Source organism: Bos mutus, chromosome 12 (genome assembly GCF_027580195.1).
Source record: "Bos mutus isolate GX-2022 chromosome 12, NWIPB_WYAK_1.1, whole genome shotgun sequence".
NCBI lineage: Eukaryota > Metazoa > Chordata > Mammalia > Artiodactyla > Bovidae > Bos > Bos mutus.
The window spans coordinates 27,695,104-27,722,269 of record NC_091628.1 but is presented as its reverse complement, the minus strand read 5'-3'; the positions used below and the strand labels follow the sequence as shown (position 1 = coordinate 27,722,269).

Sequence of the window (27,166 nt, the reverse complement as noted above, 5' to 3'; positions counted from 1 at the left end):
GGCATGAGAGCGAATACATCACTAATGCCCACTTCTATTCCCTGTGAACATAAAAATGGCAGTTTATTCTACTCCAGTTGAGTTCAGGTGCTAGCTCTAAAAATAGTCTCAGATAAAAAGTCAATGAAAGTGCAAGTCCAATTTTCACTAATTCTCCTATTAGTGAAATTTCTACATTCTACATTTTCTATCAAGAAAAGAGTTTTTTTGTGTGTGTGTGTGTGAGCATGGGAGGTATACAATTCTCTGATCCCTACAATCCTTGTAAGAGGCCAGGTATTACAATAACTCTATGGTACAGTCCAGGACTCCTGAGAAAGAAAGGTTTTACAAGTTTCTTTATAATTATAACTAACCTTTACAGTTAAAGCTTATACGGACATTTAAATAGTCCACAAGACTGGACATCCTAATGTTCCTAGTAAATTGATAATGAGAGAATTAAACAGGTAACAAAGAAGCATGCCCAGGTAGATGTTGAATGACACAATAAGGAAAGTGTAAATAAGCATTATCTTTCTCTTAAGGAATAACCTGTGATCACAAAATACTAGAATTTTAGAGATGAAGGGAACTTCACGTTTATTTAATTCAAACTCTTTCATTTTATGGAAGAAGAAAAGAATGGCCCAGAGAAGTTGTTACTTTCCCCAGATCACACAATTAATTAGCATCAGAAGTAGAATTAAAATCTGATTTCCATTTCACTATTTCCTTGACAAGATGTAGAAAAATTAGACATCATTGATTTGTTCCACATTAGATTGCTGCTCTGTTTCCCTTTTGGCTTTTGTCACTCTGGATTTAAATTTCCCAGCTTTATGCACTCTAGTTCAAGGAGTTACTGACTCAACCACAGAAAGATCCTGAGAACCAGAATCACAGTCGGACCATCTCATTTCCTTGTCAAGAAATGAAGGCCCAGTGAAAGTCTGAAACTTGCCAAAGTAAAAGAATAAGAGAGTGTCTAAACAGAGCCTGCATCCCTGTCTCCTCTTTTTTCTAGAGTTCAGTGGACTTTATTGCAATCAGATCCATTTCATGCTATTTAAGGCATTAACATATTTTTTACGTTTAATAGCATGATGAATTCTTTCAGAAAGCAAGTAATCACACTTATATATCTGCCTCAGTTTGAATTTTCCTAGTAAGGTGTGTGTGTACAGACTTAAGCATGTACAGATGTAGCAAATAAATTGTAACCATCTAATGACACAAAATCCCCACTCTCCCCTTCCATGGCCTAACACGCTCTTCCTCTACTTCCTTCGCATCCTCCCTCTTGTCCACTCCAAGTGCCTGCCTGTGAGGGAAAAAGGACCATTATTATTTCCATCCTCTCTCCCTATAACAATTTCCCCATTGATTCAGCAAGATTGTGGGGTAAGGATTATGAGCAATATGACTTACGTGATAAGTTTTTACTCTGCGAAACAACACTCTATTTTAAACATTGCTTCTCTTTTTAATTGGACTTAAGACTCCAGAACTAAAGAGACAGCTAGAGAAACGGTGCATGTATATTTTAGAGCATACCCTGAAGATGAGCAAGTTTAGATTCATCCTGGGTTTTAGCAACTCATTCTGATCCTATGCATCATCAAAGATTCCTTTATTTCCCTTCTTTGTTTTTCCCTCCCATGAGTGGATCTACTGTTGAATCATGTCCATGCCATTCAATGATTATCTCATTGTAATGAGGTCAGAGAGGAGCAACTTACTCCTGTTTGCACTGTTCCCAACAGCCATGAAAGACTATGTCTTCATGCCCCCAAACTGTATTAATACAATGCCCAATCTTTCTTGAAATGTCTATAGCAGAGCAATGAAAACCATTTTCATGAAGTGGCTGTCATTTCAAGATACCAATAAGTGAGCTACAAAAACTAATGATGCTATTAATTTAATATGCACTTGATAAGCTTTAACTGAATGACTGTAGGCCATTAGTAAAATAACCAGACATCATGTACTGTTGGGTACTAACTGCTCAAGGAAGGTAAAACATATAGCACTTTGTTCCACCAGAGAAATAAGACCTGACTGGAAGTCTCATGATGATTCTATGATATGGTTCAGTGCTATATCCTGAGTAGAAAAGATTGAAATATACAATTCAGAAATCAACCACAGGTTCGGTAGTTTAACCCTCACTATAAAAACTAAAAAATGGTTTAGAGTATGATTGAGCATGGTCTCTACAGATACATTCAAATACCAGTTCTTACTATGTATAACTTTGGAGAAATTATTTAAACTCTGTGTACTTCTGTTTTCTCACCTTTAAAATGGGTATAATAATAGTACTCACCTACAAGGATTTACTTTTTGAGGATAAAATGAATTGAAATACATAATATAAAACTTTCAGAGCAGAACATGATACATTATAAATGTTCAGTCAATATTCTCTACTATTACAGTAAATCAATGTATTCATACAGTAAACCCAGTAAAATCGTTTTGCTTCTGCTTTCTCAAAGTCTTATGATACAATTGCACATTGTATTATTAACTCACCACCTAACTCATTATTAACAAATAACAAGCTCCTAATCATTGGACTGTTGGAATTCTTTCATGCTTTACCTATGATCCTAACTGTCACTTAATTTTTAGGCATTCATTAGCTTCAAATATTCCATTGCCCAATATAAAAAAAAAGTAAGAATGCTCAAATTTTCTAATTAGACAAAATGAAACACTGACACAGAATACACTTTCAATGATCATACATGTGTTCATGACGTCTCAAGTCCTTACTGGAAAAATAATCTTCATTCCAGAAAGAACATCAATAATTTTTAATGAAATAAATCACTATAACTTCATTTAAGGAGATTTACAAAGATATTTCAAATTATTTGTATGCAATGTTTCTAACATAATACACTTTATGAGCATGCTGAGGAACATTTACAGAGCACAGACTATATAAGCCATCAAACTGTCACCAAACATTTATTGAGCCCCTATGTCCATAATGATGATGATGTCTGGTAAAGCACTATTGTTAGAAATCTCTAAAACTAAAATGGAGCTGGCTTTTATTCTAAGCCTAGTGTATTTTTAAATCAAGCCACAGGGAAATGATTACTTTTGTTTCTATTCAACCAAGACCTGCACACAGAGTTTATGGAATGACATAATATCCTTCCTGAAATCAGACCGGTATGTAGGACCAGTATCCTTCACACATAACCAGTTCCTGAACCTTTAAAAACAAATCCTAATTTCCAAGGAAACAATCTCATCAAATGCTGCTCACTAGAATACATATTGTTCCTTTTGGAAACATTACAATAAGATTTTCATGATTACAAACCCCAGCTTCCCCTCTAAAATTCAATATAATCTTAAACTCATTTAAGTGGAAGTTGTATTTTTGTAATGGCTCTAGAAAATCCTGGTCAATTTATGTATCACCAATATAATAATTTAGCTATTTAGTTAGTCTACGAGGCGCTGGTTATAAAACATCATAAACATATTGTATGTGTTTAGGTATGTGTGTATGTCTTTTAAATGGGCAACTGAAGTTTCTTAGGAATGCTCATCTTTCTACTCTACACAAACCTATCCTAAGATAAACAGCACATTTTAAACTATTTCTGGAGCATGAAGAGTTTTTGTGATTTTTTCCCCCCTTGAGAATAAAAAGGGACACCTAGCAGCTTGTAATCAGTATCCTCTCCTGTCTGCCTTACAAAGCTGGTGCTTCTGTCACAAGATTTGTTTTGAGGTTAGCAGACACTTTTATCTTTTACCAGAAGAACAATATCAACAGATCAGTGGCAACTGCTGACATAAACGTACAAATAGGCAGAGAATGTGATTTTGGTTGTCAGCCCAAGGGCCTTAAGAATAGAATTTTAACTTTCTCCCTTCACTAACAGTATTCTAAAGAATCTTGGCAGGGTGGAAGTTAGTTCTTCCCCCTCTCCTAATTAAATAAACAAGTGTCCAAGTTTTAAACGTGACAGAGTGTGAGGAACCTGCTGAAAAGTTCCTAAAACCCGTACTGAGGAAACCTGTCTCGTTTATTCTGTAGACACACATTAAGTCTTGGAGATTGATGGTTCACTGTCCCATCCTGAAGTTTTCTGTGGACTTTACCGTTGAGTTATGTGGCAGCTAAGTGCTGTCACTGTTTGCCTAAAACGGCAGCCTGGAAGTTATTTCTGAAAGGTATGCGCGCCGTGGCATAGAAATCCATATATTGTAAAGTGAAAACAGTCATTTTTAAAAACGGGGTTAGCATGAAAGAGAGCCCACAGAAATCAGAATTAGCAACAGCCTTCCGCTACCAGCGACTCACCTTGTTGAATTTTAGTCACTAGCTGATGGCGTGCTAGAATCCGGCTCATCCTGTAAGGAGAGCGTCTCGTAGTCTGATCAAATCGCAAATACATCTCCTGGCCCTCAGGTGTCATGGCATTTAGATAGTAGCAACCTGAAGCTGGGGTCCGGGGTCCCTGACTCAACATCCCGACAGACTTTCTTCTGCCCCCTCAGTCTGCCCTTGTGGCGGTTTCCGTCTGCCTCCAGCCTCAGTCACTGAGCGAGGCACCCAGCCCTGCAGAGCTCAACCGACCCAGCGATTTTTAAAAAAAAAACAAAAAAGGAGTGCCAGGAGCTACAACTCAGAATTCCAGCCCTCGGTTCTCACGTGACCTCGCAGACCCAATCGCAGGGAGGCAGGAGACGGGACGGGGCGCGCCCGGCCGCGAGCCCCGGGAGAGGCAGGTCCCGCAGATCTGATCGCGGCGCAGTGCGGGAACCCCACACGAGCACTGCCCTGCCCTGCCTGGCCCTGTCCTGCCTCCGAGTTGACGAAGCCCGGAGAAGCGGCACTCACTGAGAGTTCAAAGGAAAAGAGAGAGGGAGGAGAATACGGCAGTAGAAGAAAAACAATGCCTGGGCACGGGAAAAATCATTCTGGTGGTGAAGGTTAGGGAAAGCACGCTCGCCTTCTCCCGGGCAGCTGCAGCCCAACCGTGTAGGAGATGGGTGTGACAAACGACGTACGCGAAAAGCCGCTTCACATAAGCATAAAGCTCTGAGTATAAATTACCACCCTTCATTACAAAGAAATAAATAAAGCTTTTCCAGTGAAGAGTAAACTTGAGGTGCTTTAACGCCTGAGTAAACGCACTCCAGGCCCCTGACCCTTGGCATGGGAGGTTGAGAGCTCTTACGGAGGAGACTGGCAGAGGTCAGCGTCTTTGTTGAATATCTACCCCTTTAAATTTTCCACTTCCCCAATTTTTTAACCACCCAGAGGCAAAATATTGATATTTTGAAAGTACCTCTCACACTTAAGACACTGCCAGGAATCACTGTAAAAATGCAGATTCATGCAAAGCTGCTGTCACCAAGCTGCTTGGGATCAATAGAGAAGTTATGCAGAAGTGCTAATACAGGCTTACAGGAAAGGGGCCTCAAAAAGACACAAGAGCAATGTTAGAGGAAGCAATATTATTTTTGACTGAGGTGATGAGAGCAGGCCACACAGAGAAAGAGACCTTTGGGTGGGATTTGAAAAAAAAAAATGGGTGGGCTTCTGACAGGCAGAGGCTGAGGAGGATCTGTGCCCGCATGTGTGGAGATCTGGAACCAGAGTGTGTGTTTAAGGAAACTGCCAGTAATTCCACTTGGCCGTATCCAAGTATACATATGGGAATAATTAGCGTTTTCCCTCTATTTTTTCTCTCTAATATTGTTTGATGTGAAGAGGAAAAAAAAAATCCATAGAAAACATGTTATCAAATTCTGAGCCTGGGGCTGAAGGAATAAAGTTCTTTGAAAAAGAGGCATATGGCCAAGTTGTTCTTATAGTTGGCTGACTCAAACTTAAATATAGCCTGGCCTGGGATTTCGAATCCTAATAATGAAAAACTCTCAATTGAAAGTTCAACAGGGCTTAAATTAGGGCCTCAATTCTTGCTGTGTGTGTCAGACCTAACATCTTTCCCTGTGGAACCTTCTGCAATTCTGGGAAGCAGCTCATTTCGCATAAATATCTTACTAGATAAAAGTGAAAGTCACTCAGTTTTGTCTGACTCTTTGTCACCCCATGGACTGTAGCCTGCCAGGCTCCTCTGTCCATGGAATTCTCCAGGCAAGAATACTGGAGTGGGTAGCCGTTCCCTGCTCCAGGGGATCTTCCCAACCTAGGGATCGGATTGAACTCAGGTCTCCCACATTTCAGGTGGATTCTTTACCGTCTGAGACACCAGGGAAGCCCTATTAGGTAAATGAACACCTTAATAAAGATCCCTAGGACCTTCACTGGAATATATTCTCTCTCATGGCAATTGTGAACCTCTTCCGATAATCATGCAAAGAGGAGGTAAGGGTCAGGTTTTCAAGTCAGCATTGATACAGGAAAGAAAAGGAAGCTCTCATGGGTCATGGTGTTCTTTTTCCATTGTTATTTAGGATTTGATCAGAGTTTTTCTATTCCAGGGGATCTTTTGAGGACAGTGAAAGGGATCTAATATCTAGTGCCGCTTATGCAGGAAGCCTGGGCATGCATGGCAGAAAGGCTTAGCACTCCACTGCAATATTAGATACTCTGGAGGTCCACTCCCCCAGCTCAGATCCAGCACTGGCTTCTGTCTGATGGAGATAAAGATGTCAGCCACCTTGTGTACACCTTTTGGTTTGATAGTCTAGTGCTGAGAACGTCCCTGCTGTAAATACCCACCAGTTATTACTTTTCAATGGGAGAGTATAGAAGAGTAGAGAGAGCAAGAAGAAAGGACCTTGAATATGTTCTGGAAAACTAAGCAAAGGGAAGGAAACACAGGAAATGATATATACTTGCTTTTGAGCTGTGGATAACACTTAAAGAAAGACTGACCATTCCCAGTACCAACTTTGTAGTTTAATACTGATGTGGCTGCATTTTAAAAATAAATAGGAATGATTCTTACTAAAGCACTGCAGTGTATCCTGGCCAGGTTACAATTTGAAAAAATCACAATGCTTCCTTTGCACAATAATGAACACATGAATACTAAAAGTCCTGAGGTGTTGATATATGTAGACAGATACAAAATGTGAAACATAGTATTTCATAGGAGATGGCAATGAAGAACAAGAATTGAATGCAAATTAGAGGAAAAAAGGAATCTGAATTCCCTGATTAAAAGAAAGCCAACTTAGAAGACAGCCCAATTTCTCTAAAAATCAGTCTTGAGTTTTAATAAAGGGATCTATGAAGGATCATGTATAACATCTTTGTTTTCCCTGTGTCACACCCAACTTATTTTTTTATGGTTAAAGTGTGTGGATGCTCAGTTGCTCAGTCGTTTCTGACTCATTGTGATCATATGGACTGTGGCCCACCAGGCTCCTCTGTCCATGGGATTTTCCCAGCAAGAATACTGGAGTGGGTTGCCATTTCCTCCTCCAGGGGATCTTCCAAACCGAGACTCAACTTCTGTCTCCTGCATCTCTTGCGTTGTCAGGCAGATTCTTTACTGCTGCACCGCCTGGGAAGCCCATTGTTTAGAGTAGTATCTATAAATCTATACAACTGCTTACCATGATTTTGCCATTTTGTGTGTTCAGAATACCATATTTAAGGCAGGTAAGTAACATTATTTTCTCATTAGTATCATTAATGTCTTATTTTATGCTAATGTATTGCTATGAATCCTAAGCTCTTTCAATGAATTCTTTTATCATTTGGCCCCAGTGTTAAAAGAATCACCACTGGGTGGGCAGTTCTGCTTGTTGTAAATGTAAAATCAAGAAACTGTTGATAATTTTTCCCCGGGCTGAAATGCCCTCCATGCATCTCGTGGACAGAGGTCTTCCTCTTCACTGGTGAGTGAGTGGGTGAGGACCAGACGAATCAGAGAGGGAGAAGGTGCTGAAAACCCAAGATGCTGGATTTCCTCCTTTCCAATTCCTTCAGAAGTGAGGAAAATGGATGGTACTAGTTTTTAGTTTTCACCTACTTTTCCTCTTTCCTAATTTGGTCATTAAGAACAATCTTCACTCAGACTATTCAGGAATGGGATAAACAGATCAATATTGGGAACCAACAAGAACAGTGAACAGGGGAATGGAAACGGGAGAGTGGCTAACAAAGCTAAGCACCCACTGGTGCTAAACCTTATGCCATTTACATGTCACATCTTTAATTAATCTCTATGGAAACTCTCTGTGCTACCCTATTGATATGATTTTCTGGAAAAGGAAATTAAGACCCCCAGAGGTGAGCAAATGTCCCCGGTGATACAGCGACCAAGCGTAGAGCTTCTGTGTATCTCCAAGCTGATGACATTTTAACTCTTTCCACTATTACACACGAGGGACAGGAAAGGGAAAACTGTGGCACTAAAAGGGTGCTAGGGAAATTGGATAAGGAGAAAATTTTAGGAAGAATATACTGAAAATCATCTTAATCCTATTTAATTGTATGTGATGGAAATATGGGTATATGGTAACTAAATTCTTGCAGTGGTTGAGATCAAGGTGCCGTTAGAGTAATATACACAGCCCAGAGCCTTTAATTAGACCAGTGAGAACTATGGGCTGCTTCTGGAGTAACTTCAGCCTGAGAGCTGGAGACCCGCCCATTCCTTCCCCAATCCTACAGTGAAGAGGCAGCCTGATGGCCTCTCTGTTTAACAGCTCCTCTTCTGAAGGGTAGGCTGTTTGCCCTCTGCTTTCTACTCGTCCTCAAGACTAACTCTGCATATTGGCTGGCCTCTACAATGGCATTTCTTCCTAAGGCAAACACTCCAAATACAGCCAAAACTCTGAAATTTGACTTCTAAACAAAACTTTTGGTATTTAAAAATTTTTAATCTTTTGATAGATGATCCCAGATTAGCCCTGAACAGAAATTTTGTGTACACGTGGCAGAAAGTGAGGAGCGCTTTTACAGAAGCCAGCAATGTCTCATTGTGCTTTCATCTGTCTGCTGCTCCTTCTGTTCCTTCACGCACATTCCAGCCTGTTCAAAGGGCGCCAAGGCAGTTCTGCCAAGTAGGAAAATGTTTGAGATACAAGTGGTTGGTGGAAAGAAAGCAGAACCAATCTGGAGGGTTGCTTTTGAAACTACTTGAATCCAAAGGTTGTAGTTTCATGTCAAAGCTTCCTGTGGGCACTCAGGCTCATTTCAAGAATTTCTACCAGTTGATTTGTGATGTATGTGCCCCATTTTTTGTCAATAAACTTTTTCAATATGCATACACCATATGCCTGATAACCAATGCAGGCAAGCCAGGGATATTAACATTCTCAGCCACGACCAGGACCATGCACAAAAGGTGTCATTCTCTTCTGATTCAGTTTTTCCACCTCTAGGCCATGTCTCCCACTTGAAGTCCAGATCTTATTGCAAAAACTTCTGGGTGGTAATGGATTTCCTTTTTTTTTTTTGTCTCAGCCCTCGTTGCTCTCTTTAGTTAACTTCATCTCTGTAGGCCTTTCAGAGCACATTCTCTGCCCTCATTCTATCCCCTGGGAATCCAGCCATCAGATCTAGTTCATATGGCCAGCGATTTGGCCTGACTTGTCCTGGGCTCACTGCCTACACCCATCCATTTCAGCCAAACCAAAATTCTTTCACTTTTATAAGTTGTTTCAAAGATCTGGAACTGTGTGCTTTCCTACTCTTTCACCCTGTCAAAACCTACTGCCTTCAGAAACAGTTTCATGACTAATGCAAAAACTTTAGTATTAACAGTCATGTTAATACCTGTAAATATTGGTTATGTGACACATTAATTAGATTAGATTGTTACATGCTAATATGGAGTCCATTTGTTCATTTGAACTATTATACACATAATGTTTTTATATCTTGGATTTGGAAAAGGTATTAAAAATCTTCCAATCCAACCACCCAATGATTACACAAGTCACGGTCAGATCAATGAATGAATGCTCTACCCAACAAATATGAAGTACATTACCTCACTGAGGACTACAAGCTGTTTAAGAAAGTTTTTGCTTATAATTTCAATCCATTGGTTCTAATTCTGTCATTTGGAATTAGGACAAATCTATTCCTTCTTCCATGTGCCTGTTCTTCAGATATTTTTAGAAAACCAACCTCTTATAAGACTTTCCTTTCATAGGTTAAACATTTTCCATCAAACCACACAACTTCTAACTATTTAGCAAGCTGACTGCTGTCTTTTGGATCTGCTCCAGTCTGTCAGTATCCCTTTAAAAATACTGTTCTTACCCTAAACTTAAGCTCTAGACATGGCCAAGCAGAATAGTACATGGTACAGGGTGTGGATACCTCCTGCTCTCAGGGGGTTGTACTCTTGTTGATCTAGTCTGAGATAATGAGAGTTCTTATTTTTTTAATCTATATTTACTCAATCATTTATTTAGATGGCTGGATGGCATTGCTGACTCGATGGACGTGAGTCTCAGTGAACTCCCGAGTTGGTGATGGACAGGGAGGCCTGGCGTGCTGCGATTCATGGGGTGGCAAAGAGTCGGACACGACTGAGTGACTGATCTGATCTGATTAATGTTAATTAATTAATTAATGCCTGCACAGCACTGCAGTAAGTATGAAAGATACAATGGTGAATGCGATGTATTTGTCCTTGTCTCAAGGGACAGTCTGGCAGGGAAGACAGAAAAAAAAACTCACTATTACACGAATGTTAAGTGCTATGTGGGAGGCTGTCTCTATCACCTCAGACTATGTTAGAGTCAATATAAGTGGTGTTTCTGTGTTTTCATAAGATCTGTTGTTAAATGAGTGTTCTCTATCCTGTAATTAACAAATGACCTTTCAAACTTAAGAGCAGGTTTTTAAACTTATTAGAATTACTGTTGTAATGTTGTTTAGTCAATAAGTCATATTCGACTCTTTGCAACATCATGGACTGTAGATGGCCAGGCTCCTCTGTCCGTCGAATTTTCCAGGCAAGAATACTGGAGTGGGCTGCCATCTCCTCCTGCAGGGGAATCTTCCTGACCCTAGAATCAAACCGTCATCTCCTGTGTCCCTGACATTGGCAGCCGGATTCTTTACCAATAGCGTCACCTGTGAAGCCCCAAGGAATTGAGATATTTTTAATTCCTGATTTTCTCTTCCAACAGTTTTCAGTTCAGTTCAGTTCAGTCGCTCAGTCGTCTCCAACACTTTGCAAACCCATGGACTGCAGCACACCAGGCCTCCCTGTCCCTCACCAACTCCCAGAGTTTACTCAAACTCACTGACTTGTCCATCAAGTCGGTGATGCCGTCCAGACATCTCATCCTATGTCATCCCCTTCTTTTCCCACCTTCAATCTTTCCCAGCATCAGGGTCTTTTCACATGAGTCAGTTCTTCGCATCAGGTGGCCAAAGTATTGAAGTTTCAGCTTCAACATTAGTTCTTCCAATGAACATTCAGGACCGATTTCCTTTAGGATAGACTGGTTGGATCTCCTTGCAGCCCAAGGGATTCTCAAGAGCCTTCATCAACACCACAGTTCAAAAGCATCAATTCTTCAGCACTTAGCTTTCTTTATAGTCCAATTCTTACATCCATACATGACTATTGGAAAAACCATAGCTTTGACTAGATGGATCTTTGTTGGCAAAGTAATGTCTCTGCTTTTTAATATGCTGTCTAGGTTGGTCATAACTTTTCTTCCAAGGAGTAAGTGTCTTTTAATTTCATGGTTGCAGTCACTATCCGCAGTGATTTTGGAACCAAACAAAATAAAGTCTGTCACTGTTTCCACATCTGTTTGCCATAAAGTGATGGGACCAGATGCCATGATCTTAGTTTTCTGAATGTTGAGCTTTAAGCCAACTTTTTCACTCTCCTCTTTCACTTTCATCAAGAGGCTCTTAAGTTTTTCTTCACCTACTGCCATAAGAGTGGTGTCATCTGTATATCTGAGGTTGATATTTCTCCCTGCAATCTTGATTCCAGCTTGTGCTTCATCCAGCCCAGCATTTCTCATGATGTACTCTGCATATAAGTCAAATAAGCAGGGGGACAATATACAGCCTTGACGTACTCCTTTTCCTATTTGGAACCAGTCTGTTGTTCCACGTCTGGTTCTAACTGTTGCTTCCTGACCTGCATACAGATTTCTCAAGAGGCAAGTCAGGTGGTCTGGTATTCCCAACTCTTTAAGAATTTTCCACCAGACAGCCAAAGGCTTTGGCATAGTCAATAAAGCAGAAATAGATGTTTTTCTGGAACTCTCTTGCTTTTTTGATAATCCAACAGATGTTGGAAATTTGCTCTCTGGTTCCTCTGCCTTTTCTAAATCCAGCTTGAACATCTAGAAGTTCACAGTTCATGTACTGTTAAAGACTGGCTTGGGGAATTTTGAGCATTACTTTACTAGCGTGTGAGATGAGTGCAATTGTGCAGTAGTTTGAGCATTCTTTGGTATTGCCTTTCTTTGGGATTGGAATGAAAACTGACTTTTCCAGTCCTGTGGCCACTGCTGAGTTTTCCAAATTTGCTGACATATTTCATGCAGCACTTTCACAGCATCATCTTTTAGGATTTGAAATAGCTCAACTGGAATTCCATCACCTCCACTAGCTTTGTTCGTAGTGATGCTTCCTAAGGCCCATTTGACTTTGTGTTCCAGGGTATCTGGCTCTAGGTGAGTGATCACACCAGCGTGATTATCTGGGTCATGAAGATCTTTTTGTATAGTTCTTCTGTGTATTCTTGCCATGTCATCTTAATATCTTCTGCTTCTGTCAGGTCCATACCATTTCTGTCCTTTATCGAGCCCATCTTTGCATGAAATGTTCCCTTGGTATCTCTAATTTTCTTGAAGAGATCTCTAGTCTTTCCCATTCTATTGTTTTCCTCTATTATTTTCACTGATCACTGAGGAAGGCTTTCTTATCTCTCCTTCCTATTCTTTGGAACTCTGAATTCAGATGCTTATATCTTTCCTTTTCTCCTTTGCTTTTCGCTTCTCTTCTTTTCACAGCCATTTGTAAGGCCTCCTCAGACAGCCATTTTGCTTTTTTGCATTTCTTTTTCTTGGGGATGTTCTTGATCCCTGCTTCCTGTACAATGTCATGAACCTCCATCCATAGTTCATCAGGCACTCTGTTTATCAGATCTAGTCCGTTGAATCTATTTCTCACTTCCACTGTGTAATCATAAGGAATTTTATTTAGGTCATACTTGAATGGTCTAGTGGTTTTCCCTACTTTGTTCAATTTAAGTCTGAACTTGGCAATAAGGAGTTCATGATCTGAGCCACAGTCAGCTCCCGGTCTTGTTTTTGCTGACTGTATATAGCTTCTCCATCTTTTGCTGCAAAGAATATAATCAATCTGATTTTGGTACTGACCATCTGGTGATGTCCATGTATAGAGTCTTCTCTTGTATTGTTGGAAGAGGGTGTTTGCTATGACCAGTGTGTTCTCTTGGCAAAACTCTATTAGCCTTTGCCCTGCTTCATTCTGTACTCCAAGGCCAAATTTGCATGTTACTCCAGGTGTTTCTTGACTTCCTACTTTTGCATTCCAGTCCCCTATAATGAAAAGGACATCTTTTTTGGGTGTTAGTTTTAAAAGGTCTTGTAGGTCTTCATAGAACCGTTCAACTTCAGCTTCTTCAGTATTACTGGTTGGAGTATAGACTTGGATTACTATGATATTGAATGGTTTAATCTAGCAGTTTAATCCTGCCTGTTCTTTAAGGTAGCTAGTGAAAATACCTACATTCTAAAAGTATAAAATAAACAGTTAAGTGTGCTTGGAAAAAGGTAAAGAACAGGTGGAAACATTAAGAAAGCCAAGTTTACAGACACACACATCATACAACCCTGTATATTTGCAGGAAGTGGCTAAAAATGTGGCTTAAGACTCCTAACAGACAAGACAAAAAGGAAATGAGTCAATTATGAGATTTAATATATTCACAATATCAAAACAGGGCAGTTATTCAAGATAAACAGAGATTACCAGGTATTGAGAAACTCTAACCACCCCACCAGGGAAAATTTTCCTGGGTTCTCACAAAGAATCGGCATCCTCAATGATGCTGGATATGGGCCATGGTTTCTTAACTGACACTTCAATGGCAATAATAGTGTGATAACAAAGCACTATTTAGGGAAATTAGTTCTAGGATGGTCCCCATAGAAAACATGATTTTAGTATGCTAGCCTGTGATCTTTAAGGTATGTGTTGAATTGTATCACTTCCCTGCTTAAAGTACTCCAAGTTTTCTATTCTATCTGGAAAAAATTCTGGACTTCTTACTTGGCACATGAGATCCTATGCAATCTATTCCCAGCTAACCACTTCCACCTCATCACAATCTCCTCACTCGCCGTCTCTAGACTTGGCTGCCTTAGAGTCTTCTTTCTACATGTGCCACTCCTCAGCCTGGAATGTTCTTCATGGAGTCCTTCCTATTGCTGGCTCCTTTTCAGCTTGTAAGCATCAGTTTAAATGATGTAATCTCAGACACGCCATCCTGTTCACTTTTGCTAAGCGGAAGCAGCACCTCATTTGTTAGCTCTATGATGGTGGCAGTTGAGTTGCTAAGTCGTGTCCGACTCTTGCAATCCTACAGACTGTAGCCCACCAATCTCCTCTTTCCATGGAATTCTCTAGGCAAGAATACTGGAGCAGGTTGCCAGTTCCTTCTCCAGGGGATCTTCCTGCCCCAGGAATCAAACCTGGGTCTCCTGCATTGCAGGCAGATTCTTTACCAAACTGAGCTACAAGGAAAGCACTAGTGCTTTCTAAGTTTGTATTCACCTAGTTATTTGCTCGTTCACCTATGCGTTACTTCTTCTTCTCGGTAGATTGTTGTGTCTGGACCATGTTTCTTTCACACACATTCTATGTACCCCACCACAAGGCCTGGCACATAGGAGAAAATCAGTAGCAATTGGTTGAATAAATGATTGAGTAAGAAACTGAATAAATGATGATTAAACTTTGCCAAAGATAAAATTTAGAATGTCTAGAGGAGTAAATGTATATTTTTTAGGCAATCATTTTAGATATTATTGTTGTTACAACAACTTGGATTGGATAAGAATTGGACAGCAGATAATTCAAGGTTATTTCCCCCCTTCCCCCAAAAGAACCTGAAATACGCATATTTTGCTTTGTTAGTTAAAGGAAGGAGGAGGCAATGGCAACCCACTCCAGTACTCTTGCCTGGAAAATCCCATGGACGGAGGAGCCTGGTAGGCTCAGTCCATGGGGTCACACGGAATCCGACACGACTGAAGAGACTTAGCAGCAGCAGCAATTAGGGGCAAAATTATATGCTTTGAGCACCAAAGAGAGGACAATTTAAGGCCCCTTGTGCAAACCAGGGAGCCTGGAGGAAATGAGAAATCCTTTCTCCACAGAGAGAGGCTGTGAAGATCGCTCAGTCGTGTCCAACTCTTTGCAACCCCATGGACTGTAGCCTACCAGGCTCCTCTGTCCATGGGATTTTCCAGGCAATAGTACTGGAGTGGATTGCCATTTCCTTCTCCAGGGAACTTCCCGACACAGGGATCGAACCCGGTCTCCCACATTGTAGACAGACGCTTAACCATCTGAGCCACCAGGGAAGTCCACAGAGAGAGGCTGAAGGGCATTAAAAAATAAAAAGTATCTTCATTAGCTTTGAATCAACCTCAAATTTTGTAAGCATGCCTCCTGTGTCTTCAGTTAAAAAGTTTAACACCATTGGCCCAAGTGTTCTTCGGGGACCCATTCTGCATCTGGGTTATCAACCACCTCTATTTCTTCATGCTCATAAACATCTTTAAATAATTTTTTCAAAAATTATCGTGGAGATTTTAATTAATTTGTTGTCTGATATTTCTAGAACCTATATATTTTTGCCTTGATTGAAAATAAGTGTAATTGCTAATTTGGGGTATTTTTCTTTTCTTTTTAAAAAAATTGCTTATATTATTAAAATGGATCATTCAGTCCCTTAGTGGAATTTGTCTGTTATTAGAGACCTATCCTCATCTGTATCCGATTTGATTTTCTAATCTCCTTTTCTTATCTCGAACAAGAGTGGATATATTTCCTTTGTGTTGACTCAAATTAGAACCTGAATATGAAAGGGAAGGTTGCTCATTAAAGAAATCCTGTGATGAATCCTTTGGTACATTTTGTGTTGATGTTCCACAGTATCTGTTTTTTAAATGTCTGAGCCTGCCCACAGAGAGGCCTGTCATTATTAAGATGGTATGCTGGAACCAGAAGGTTCATGACTGAGATTACTTTGCCAACAAAGGTCCATCTAGTCAAGGCTATGGTTTTTCCAGTGGTCATGTATGGATGCGAGAGTTGGACTGTGAAGAAAGCTGAGCGAAGAAGAATTGATGCTTTTGAACTGTGGTGTTGGAGAAGACTCTTGTGAGTCCCTTGGACTGCAAGGAGATCCAACCAATCCCTCCTAAAGGAGACCAGTCCTGGGTGTTCATTGGAAGGACTGATGCTGAGACTGAAACTCCAGTACTTTGGCCACCTCATGTGAAGAGTTGACTCATTGGAAAAGACCCCTGATGCTGGGAGGGATTAGAGGCAGGAGGACAAGGGGATGACAGAGGATGAGATGGCTGAGTGGCATCACCAACTCGATGCACATGAGTTTGAGTGAACTCTGGGAGTTGGTGATGGACAGGGAGACCTGGCGTGCTGAGATTCATGGGGTCCCAAAGAATCAGACACGACTGAGCGACTGAACTGAACTGAACTGAATCAATATACAGGTTGCACTGAATTCACAGGACACAACTGAGCGACTGAACTGAACTGAACTGAACCAATCAATGAGAAGAATGTCCATGAGCTGATCATGCACCCTGCAACCTTCATGCCTAATGTTGTCTTTAAAACTGTTTCCAGAAATCTGAACACAAAGGAGTCTAGGTCTTTTGAGCATGAGCTGTCCTGGATCCAGTCCCCATTTTTACATACAATTGCTTTCCATCTGGTATCATTCAACAGTTGGATACTAAAGTAAAGTTTGGAAATAACTACAGCCCACAAACTTAGGGCCATTTGAAAAGACCCTGATGGTGGGAAGGAGTGAAGGTGGGAGGAGAAGGGGATGACGGAGGATGAGATGGTTGGATGGCATCACCGACTCGATGGACATGAGTTTGAGTAAGCTCCGGGAGTTGGTGATGGACAGGGAGGCCTGGTGTGCTGCAGTCCATGGGGTGGCAAAGAGTCTGAGTGACTGAACTAAACTGAACAAACTGAGGGGGATTAATAATGCAATTGCACTACTTATATATTTAAACCACATATGACTTCTTGGATAAATTCAGCTCAGTACACTAAGAATATGATAGAATGTTTTCCCTCTTTATTCCTAATGTAAGACCTTTAATCTATACTTTAAAGAATGGAAAGTGGTGCCAGGAGGAGCAATGACATTAGAATACATCCCATAAAGAGAGAAGCACTAGGAATTTGAGAAGGTAGCAACATAGCTCTCTCAGTCAGTCAGTTCAGTTGCTCAGTCATGTCCGACTCTTTGCGACCCCATGGACTACAGCACGCCAGGCCTCCCTGTCCATCACCAACTCCCAGAGTTTACTCAAATTCATGTCCATTGAGTCGGTGATACCATCCAACCATCTCATCCTCTGTTGTCCCCTACTCCTCCTGCCTTCAATCTTTCCCAGCATCAGGGTCTTTTCAAATGAGTCAGCTCTTTGCATCAGGTGGCCAAAGTATTGGAGATTCAGCTTCAACATTAATCCTTCCAATGAATATTCAGGACTGATTTTCTTTAGGATGGACTGGTTGGATCTCCTTGCAGTCCAAGGGACTCTCAAGAGTCTTCTCCAACACCACAGTTCAAAAGCATCAATTCTTCGGCACTCAGCTTTCTTTATAGTCCAACTCTCACATCCATAAATGACCACTGGAAAAACCATAGCCTTGACTAGATGGACATTTGCTGGCAAAGTAATGTCTCTGCTTTTTAATAAGATGTCTAGGTTGGTCATAACTTTCCTTCCAAGGAGTAAAGGTGTTTTAATTTCATGGCTGCAGTCACCATCTGCAGTAATAGCTCTCTAGAGCCCTAGATATTGGTTTGAGTGGAACTTGGAGGTGATTCGGAAGACAAATTTCAGGACTTAGGGCTGGGCAACAAGAGGAAGGTCCTCTTTCAGGTTTGAAAGAATGATTTAACAAAATGTGCTTCTATGTAATAGTATAATTTAAATATGATTTTTTTTCTGCTGATGTTTTGTTTGTCATAGAAACAAAGCCACTAATTAATTCATGTTACAGTTTCTTTAACTCTTTCTTAGTAAAATAGTTCTGATGTATATTTCATGCCAGGCATAGTGCCAGGCACCAAATGCCCAAAGATAAATAAGACACTATCCCACTTCTCAACAGTATGATTTATCACAGGAAAAGTTGAAGGTAGTTACAGTTATAGGGCTGTGTTACAGGTGCTAAGAAAGAGGTGTGCAGAAGGTGGGAAGCGAGGAGGGTCAGCTGAATCAGAACAAGAGTAGACTCACACACAGCAGAAAAAACTGTGCTAAGGCTGGCAAGATGCAGAGCTGGGTAAGAAGAAGGGGAAGACGATATTGGGGGGAAATACCCACGAAGAGAATAAAAAACACAGAACTATTTTCCTTTGCTAAACCTTCTTCTTCAATTATTGAGAGATTAATATCTCCCCCCCTTTTTTTGGCTGCTCCACATGGCATGTGGGATCTTAGTTCCCCAATCAGGGATCAGACCCATGACACCTGTATTGGAAGGGCGGAGTCTTAACCACTGGACCATCAGGGAAGTTCCTCTTGAGAGATTAGTATTTCAAGTTGCTGCATCATAGAGAACTTTCTAAGTTCAAGTTGGAAGGACGCACCTTTCTACCAGCACTCCTCCTGACTCGTGTCCCCTGGTCTCCACCAAAGCTCTAATGTCGGGGGGATATCTCTCTGCTGTGGCTATTTCCTGGAGGTAATTGTCCTTTTAGCAGAAGGACTATGATGGATGATGGTAAGAACAAAGAGGCAAACTGAATTCAGGGGTTACAGTCTTGGGCCAAAGTTAGAGGGCTCTACTGGGAAGGCAGCGACAGCATGAAGTCCTGAAACTCCCCTTCAGGCGGTCCTCTGGCTTGGGGAAACAAGCTATCCTTTGTCTGATCATCTTTCAAAATTGGTACAATTCTACTTTTAAAGGCAAAGCAGATTTCTAAAACTGCATCAGTAGTAGCTTCCCTTGAAGGTTCCTTATGCTGATGCTCCTTTGAAATAAGGGAATAAAAGGGCATTGTTTGGCTTTTACGCCTGCTCTGGATGGCCTTCCTGGGGGTGCGGTGGGGTGGTTCTTTACGTTAGAAAGTATATGTGTGTGTCTGTGTGTGAATATATAGAGGTTGTCCTGAGATTTCTCATGTTCATATTTCTTCAGAGCTTGATGTTTATCAAAGCACACGGTGGCCTCTGGCCAACCTCTGAGAGCACATCATTATCACGCTGTGTCTTGTGACACGGACCTGTTTAAACAGACCAGGTACAACAGAGACAGCCGGGTGTGGTTACCTTCTCCGCATGCTGCTCCACCAAAATGACTCAACTCTAATCAATCACAGAAAATACTTACGAAGCACCAGAAATGTGTCTGCTGCATAGAAGGACAGAACATACCAAAAGCTACTCTCAATCTTTGATGAATTTAAAATACCCTCTTTTCATTCTCTGATGTTGGAGCTTTCAAAGGCTGTCCTTAGCCTTGGCTTATTTCTCAACACGAATTACCTTAGAAAATCTAGTCCCATGTCATTTTGATAATCAATCAAGTGTACTGCTGCAAATCAAAAATGTAGAGCACAAAATGGTGTGGTATATGCTATATTACAATTAAAAAATTTTTTTATTCATTGTAAAAAAAAAAGATTAGAAGAAAGCACACCAAAAATGTATTTATGACCATTTTTAGAATAGTGGAATTATGGGTCACATTTTCTATATATTCTATCATATGACTAATTATATTGCTTTTATAAAGAGGGGATTAAGTCTAACAATTCACATCAAGAAGTGTGGAGAAGGAGCCTCAGACTGAGCTTATTTCCAGTTGCCTCTGTGTCTCACAGATGGAAGACAGAGACAAGAAAAATCTGCACGGAAGAGATACTAACATGACTTGAACTTCCTTAGTGCCTCACATGATATCAGGCAAGACCCCAGCGTTCAAAATAAGAGAAAAAGAGAGAGAGGAAAAAAAGTCTATTGATTTCCTTTTCAAAAATGCCTCTAATATCCATTCCTCCTTGCATTATTGCTCCCACCATGTAGGGAACAGTCCTCTTGCCAAGATGATTCAGTCAGTTCAACTTGTGTCCCTGTCTTCCCCTGTCTCCTGAATACCATCTTGCCTGAACACCATGAAACGGTTAGCCTCTCAGGATTCCGTTGTATTTTTCTCCTGTTACAGAGCACTAAATAACATCCCAGGTCTACCACTTACTGTTTTAGTCTCTTAAAGCCTTCCTTTCCTCATCTACATGGGTTTATATGGATACATATTACTTATCTCATACACACATAAGGGGCCCAAGTACTATATGTGATTATCAGTTTATTTCAACCAAATACACGAGCTGAAAAGGATTTGGTGTCATACTTTCTGAATGTTGCCTTTTGGGAAAGATTCAGTGGGAGTGCTAAGAACTACCAACTATGCAGACCCAGTCTCTTGGAATGGAAAACTATCTTTTCAGCTATTTTAAAACTTGAGAGAAATAATATAAAATAGTTTTACAATCATTTACCAAGAGCTAATATTTACTTCAGCTTTAGAGATTCACATAAGCATACTAAAATTCTCACCAGCCCCCCCAAAACAAGCAAAATCCATTTAAATAATATAGTGGTGACATTGGGAAGCAATCAGATAAAGTGATCTATTCACTTTTAACCCAAATACTTCCTGAAAACTTACTTGAGTGCTATTTTTACTAGAGTACTTAAAATTCTAATTTAAAAAAGAAACTATTAAAAACATTATCCTTTTCTGAGAATGGAGGAAGAGAAAGTGATTTTAGAGTTAAAAAAGCAAAACAAAATAAAATTGGCCTATAATTTCTCAAATCTTAACTCAGAAGGTCCCTTGGGGTCTGAGGTCAGGGCTCAGAAGTCATTCTGTGGTTCTCTTGAATTTTATATCAAGGCAACCCTTCCACACTGTACTTGTACCATCCTGCTCTAAGAAATTAGGTGAATGGACTCAAGCATTTGGAATCAATTTTATTCAACAATTATTTTTTGAACTCCTACTCTGTGCCAGACAATGTTCTCAGTGCTGGGACTGCATCAACAATTAAGATAGACAATCTTAATTGTCCTAATGAAGCTTGTGTTGTAAACAATGAATATAATAGCATGGATATCTTTACTTATGTGAGTCATCAAAACTGGAGCTGTTTGCAAAATTTTGTGCATATTTTCACTTTTCACCTTTTTAGAGCATAGGTCTTTGGATTTCATCAGATTTTCAAAAGATGCTGTAACTATCAAAATATTTTTTAAGTGGCTTTAAAGTATAGTTCTAGAACCCTTAGAACTGTGGCTTTGGAGTCAAATCAGCTTGTACTCAAAGTCAGGCTCTGCTAGTTATTTAATATATGAAAGTGTTAATCACTCAGTCATGTCTGACTCTTTGCAACCCCATAGACTGTAGCCCACTAGCCTTCTCTGTCCATTCTCCAGGCAAGAATTCTGGAGTGGGTTGCCATTCCACTCTCTAGGGGATCTTCTTGACCCAGGTCTCCCACATTAGCAGGCAGATTCCTTACCATCTGAGTCACTATGGAAGCCCCTTTTTAATATATGGGCTTGGACAAATAAAAATTAGCTCACTTTTCTGCATCTCAGTTTTCACATCAATAAAACCGAAGTTAGGTCTCATGAGGCTCCTGTGAGAGTTAAATTCGATTACAGCCATGAAGCACTTGGCACACTGTGAGGTTACCACCCTCCTCCATGCTCCCATCTCACGGGTTTTGATCCAAAATATGAGTGAGAAATCTGAAGCAAGTTCAAAGACAGGATGGATTGCCTTTGACAGCTAGGAGGTTCTCATCCTTAGAAGATCTCAATTTCAGTGTTATCAGTCATAGTGGAGACATCATAGGTTAGCAAGGAAGGTCCTAACTAAGAGTTTATGATTCTGTGAAATCACCAATATTATATGTACCAAACAGATAAGATGCCTAGGCTTTTCTTTGGAGAGGATTTTATGAGCCAGTATATACAGCCAAACTTTGATTCCATGAGTGAAATAAATGCTTATTCTAAGCTATATGATAATGTTTGGTATAATTCTCTTATTATAACCCAGAGAGACAATACTCTTTATTAGAATTAAATTATCTTTGATTTGTTTAGAATTTGGTAACTTTTAAAGATTTTAAATTATAAACGTAGGCTCTTTGTTTCACTTGGTGATGCAACAACCCTTTAAAACAATCCTTTGAAAGGACCTGCCAGGCGTGGCTTGGTTTTTCCCCTAGCTGCTCTTGCAGCCTCAACAGTCACATCCTCCTTCTTGCTCTGTGTTCTTGGGACAGTGGCTTTCTTTCCAGGGTTTTTGAATGTGCAGTTCTCTCTTCTTGGACTGTAACACCAACTATCCTAGAGTGACATGAGCAACTACTGCTCAGCACACGTTCCCTCAGGGGTACTCTTCTTGTCTCCCTCTGGAGCACCCTGTACTTCTCTGTTGTGGCTTCTGTCATAGCTACATTAGCGCCACTGTGATGTGTTTTTTTTGGGGGGGGGATTGTTTGATTAATATCTGTCTATATCCCTAGTCTGTACATGCTATGAAGGCAGGGACCATGTGTATTTCTGCTCATTACTGGATCACAGCACTTAGCCCAGTGCCTGGCACATTTTGGTAGAATGGAATGCCGGATGAAAGGCACAGGCACAGATGGTATTTTCACCCTGCGTGTGAGAAAAATAAAGTGATTTGCATAAGGGGATCTGACTACTTGGTGAGGACAAAGCATGGGGACTGGGGGACCTAATGATTAACTGTTACTTTATCCCTCCTCCCTGACATCATACCTTTTCTTCTGCATTGAACTCTAACTAAAGATGTCTAATATACCTTTTACTTTAGTATGTTAATCTAGGTTTAAAGTCAGGAGTAACCTCGGAAAATCCAAAGCTGTTGATACATGCCAAACATCACTCCCAGTCAAGTTCTTCTGCAGGGAATTTCCACCTTGAGTTTCTTTTTCTTAGAAAACCTGGACTCATCCATTTATTTTAAAATTGTTCTCAGAACTGCAGCTCTTCTTTCATTCTTGTGTCTACAAGCAGAATACATCCTCAGGAAAACTTCTCACATAGTAAATGGAGGTAGAATTAGCAGAGGAAAGATTGATGCAAGCAACAGTGCAACATTAAGTCAAAGGAAAGTCACTGTGCTGCCCTGTGATGGTAAGGTCAGAGAAAAGACGACACAAATGCACACCTCCCTGGAGGAAGAGCAGAAGAGGAAGGTGATGGCAACACCAGCCACACTGCCTAACTGTGATGACATTCCATGCATCTGGCGCTGTACCAAGAGGCTCTCTAAAGGAAGAGCTGACTCTAATGTTAAGTGTAAACAAACACAGAAATTAAGGTCATTCACCTTCAAACCTAGCTGATTTGATAACTCACTTTTTTTTAAGCATTATATGCCAGCCACCCTAAGTGTCTTACAAACTGTATCTCCTCTAATTCTCAAAAAATCCCTAGGAGGTAGTTAGTATCTTTTACTGTTTTAATAGATGAAGAAACTAACTACCCAACTATCTTGCTGACTCCTAACTCTTCTAGCTCCAAGAGTTTCACATGCTTAGAATTTGTAAGTTTCACATACTTAGTTTCCAGAGTTATCTTTTAAAGTATTTGTTGTTGTTAGTTGTTAAATCATGTCTGACTCATTGCAGCCCCATGGACTGTAACCCACCAGGCTTCTGTGACCATGGGATTCTCCAGGCAAGAATACTGGAGTGGGTTGTCATTCCCTTCTCCAGGGTATCTTCCTGACCCAGGGATCTAACCTGTGTCTCTTGCATTGGCAGGGGGATTCTTTATTGCTGAGCCACCGGGAAAGCCCCTCTAAAGTATAGTTCTGATATATTATTCCTTCCACAGTATAGTTCTGACATATTATTTATAAACATCAAGAGGTCCCCCATTGATAAAAGGATGGAATCGAAATTCTTCAGTCATGGTGGACTCCCTTCTTATTGCCTGAAAAAGGTCTTATCTGTGATGCACCTCTCTTTGTTCCCACTCATTTGTCAAGACTTGACTCAAGGCTGCCTTCTTTGGGAAGACTTTCTAGGCCATTCTTGCACTCAGTTTCCTCTCACTTCTGCATTACCACAAAAGTTATTTCTAAAATAGCCAGTGGGTACTTCACGTGGATATGCTTTGTATTATCTAATTACTCTTATATTAAAAACTTCCTGAAGACCATAATATGCCATGAACATCTCTGAACATTCCTCTTTCCAGTCTTATGTATGGCTGCCTCAGAGAGGCAGTGCGATATGGCAGAAAGAGCAAAGCTTGGGACCTAGGAAGACTTAGGTTCAAATCTTGGCTACTCTTACTGGTTAGGTGGGCTTCCCTGGTGGCTCAGCGGTAAAGAATTTGCCTGCCAATGTAGGAGATGTGGGTTTGATCCCTGGTCCAGAAGATTCCCTGGAGAAGGAAATGGCAACCCAATTCAGTGTTCTTGCCTGGGAAATCTCATGGATAGAGGAGCCTGGTGGGCTACAGTCCATGGGGTCGCAAAGAGTCAGACACAACTTAGCAACTAAACAACAACTGGCTAGGTGGCCCTAGACTTCACTTATATCTCTCTTAGCCTCAGTATCCTCACCTGCAAATTAAAGCATAATGATGTATATCCTGGGTCAGGAAGATCCCCTGGAGAAGAGATAGGTTACCCAATCCAGTAATTTTGGGCTTCCCTGGTGGCTCAGCTGGAAAAGAATCTGCCAGCAGTGCAGGAGACCTGGGTTCAATCCCTGGGTTGGGAAGATCCTCTGGAGAAGGGAAAGGCTACCAACTCCAGTATTCTGGTCTGGAGAATTCCATGGCCTGTATAGTCCATGGGGTTGCAAAGAGTTGGACATGACTGAGCGACTTTCATTTTCAACCTATGCCACTATAGGTAGTAGAGCTCAAGAAATTATTACTAGAATTTATGATTGATGGACAATACAATAACTGTTGGCCAGATTCCTAAAGGAGCCTAAATTCACACAAGGCTTATTACATTGAACACTGGTATTTATAATAAGTATCACGACTATCTGGCACTTGTCAGGGAGAAATGAAGGAAGAAGAGTCTACCATACGCCAAAGACATCCAGGGAAAACTAATCGTATGAGTCGAAGTGGTAAAGTAATGCAAAGCACAGGGCACATGCAGTAAGAGGACTTCCAGAAGCCTTCTGTGGTTGAACCATCATTCCAGGTTATGTCTGATACCAAGTTTTCATACTGAAAACCTTACCTAGGATGCTAGGGCAGCAGGAAGCCTCAACAGATTCTAATCCTTTGATACTCAGAGTGGCATCAAAAACTAGCAACGTGGGGTCAGCAGCTGGGAGTTCGCTGGAAATGCAGAATCTCAGGCCCTGTCCCAGATGTATTAAATCAGAACCTGCATTTTAACAAAATTTGCAGGTGGTCCATGACTCATTAAAGCTTGAGAGGCATGGTTCTTTCTCATATAAGCCCCTTTTTCCATCAATAAAGACAATGAGTTTGTGGACTTCCCCAGGTTGTGAAACCTCCTAACTATAGACACAGGCACTGGGCGAGGGCCCTTGATTTTGAGGGTTTTGATCTTTCTGCGGAGACACAGGTGTCTTACAAGGTTAGGTGAATATTTTAGGCACCTTATTTTTAATATCATATCACAAAAAGTAAAATCATTTTTCTCAAATATCTTATTGATTTAAATGGCCTTTAGTTCTAAAAAGGAGCTAAATTCTTCTGTTGGTACTAAAATAGTTTAAAGCCTTAAAGGAATGTATTTTAGTACTTAACATTAATTCTATGATTAAATTCTAAAACTCCTTACTTTTAAATCTTAAGAAAAACATTTATCAGCATTCCACATGATTTTAAGAAAATCACCTTAAAAATAACTTGTTTTCCCTGCAGACATAAAGATAAGAATGCTGTATAATTTTTAAACTCCATGTCTCTGAATCAAGGTATAACTTTGAAGTAACAGTTAAAATAAAAAAAGAAGTCAGTGCTCTCATGAACATCTACACCTGTTGAAATTCTACCGGTCTCTTCAAGATCTCGGAGAAGGCAATGGCACCCCACTCCAGTACTCTTGCCTGGAAAATCCCATGGACGGAGGAGCCTGGAAGGCTGCAGTCCATGGGGTCACTGAGGGTCAGACACGACTGAGAGGCTTCACTTTCACTTTTCACTTTCATGCATTGGACAAGGAAATGGCAACCCACTCCAGTGTTCTTGCCTGGAGAATCCCAGGGACGGGGGAGCCTGGTGGGCTGCTGTCTATGGGGTCACACAGAGTCAGACACGACTGAAGTGACAGCAGCAGCAGCAGCAGCTTCAAGATCTACCCAAAATATTATTAAAATTTATAAATTTTACTTATAAAACCATTGTGCCCCCTACAACAAGACATGATCTTGACCACAGTGAGCCCCTAAAACATTTTGTCCTATTTCTCTTTGGCTCCATGTTTTCTATCATAGCTATTCACTTTTCAAATTTCCTCTATAAAAACTTAAAATGAAACATTTGAAACTTCATCAATTCAGCAAATATTTACAATAATCTACTATGTATGTGAGTCTAAGAATACAGTGATGAACAAGATTGAAATAGTTACTATCCTGCCTTCAATAAGTTTCTATTGCAGTTACATATTAAGAATGCTGACTGCAATTAGCTGACAACATAAAGCCCAGGAGAGCTTCAAGTTATTTCATCAATACACTGAAGTTGTTAGTCTCAAGCCTTCGGTGTCAGATTGACTATAAGCACCACGTAGGTTTATTATCCATTTCTTCACCAAATATTTTATCAGTACCTACTGTACCTCAGTCACTAAGTCCTCAAAGAAGTGAGAGATGATGATTCAGCGTGAGTTTAAGAGAAGTGTTCCACATAAGCCTGGGGATAA

The 27,166-nt window shown here is 40.5% G+C and overlaps 1 protein-coding gene across 8 annotated transcripts in view; it reads right to left on the bottom strand.

Annotated features, from left to right (window-relative positions):
• Positions 1 to 27,166, bottom strand: part of STARD13 (StAR related lipid transfer domain containing 13) — a 492,819-nt gene that overhangs the window by 163,922 nt on the left and 301,731 nt on the right. The window contains exon 1 of one of the 8 annotated variants that reach the window (XM_070380426.1): positions 4,319 to 4,627. The exons of 6 other annotated variants lie outside the window; for them this stretch is intronic. In XM_070380426.1, coding sequence (XP_070236527.1) covers positions 4,319 to 4,487 — 169 coding nt within the window. In that variant the 5' untranslated portion in view covers positions 4,488 to 4,627. Of the gene's footprint in view, positions 1 to 4,318; positions 4,628 to 27,166 lie in introns of those variants that run through there. One more of the 8 variants, XM_005891012.3, reaches the window with a different exon arrangement.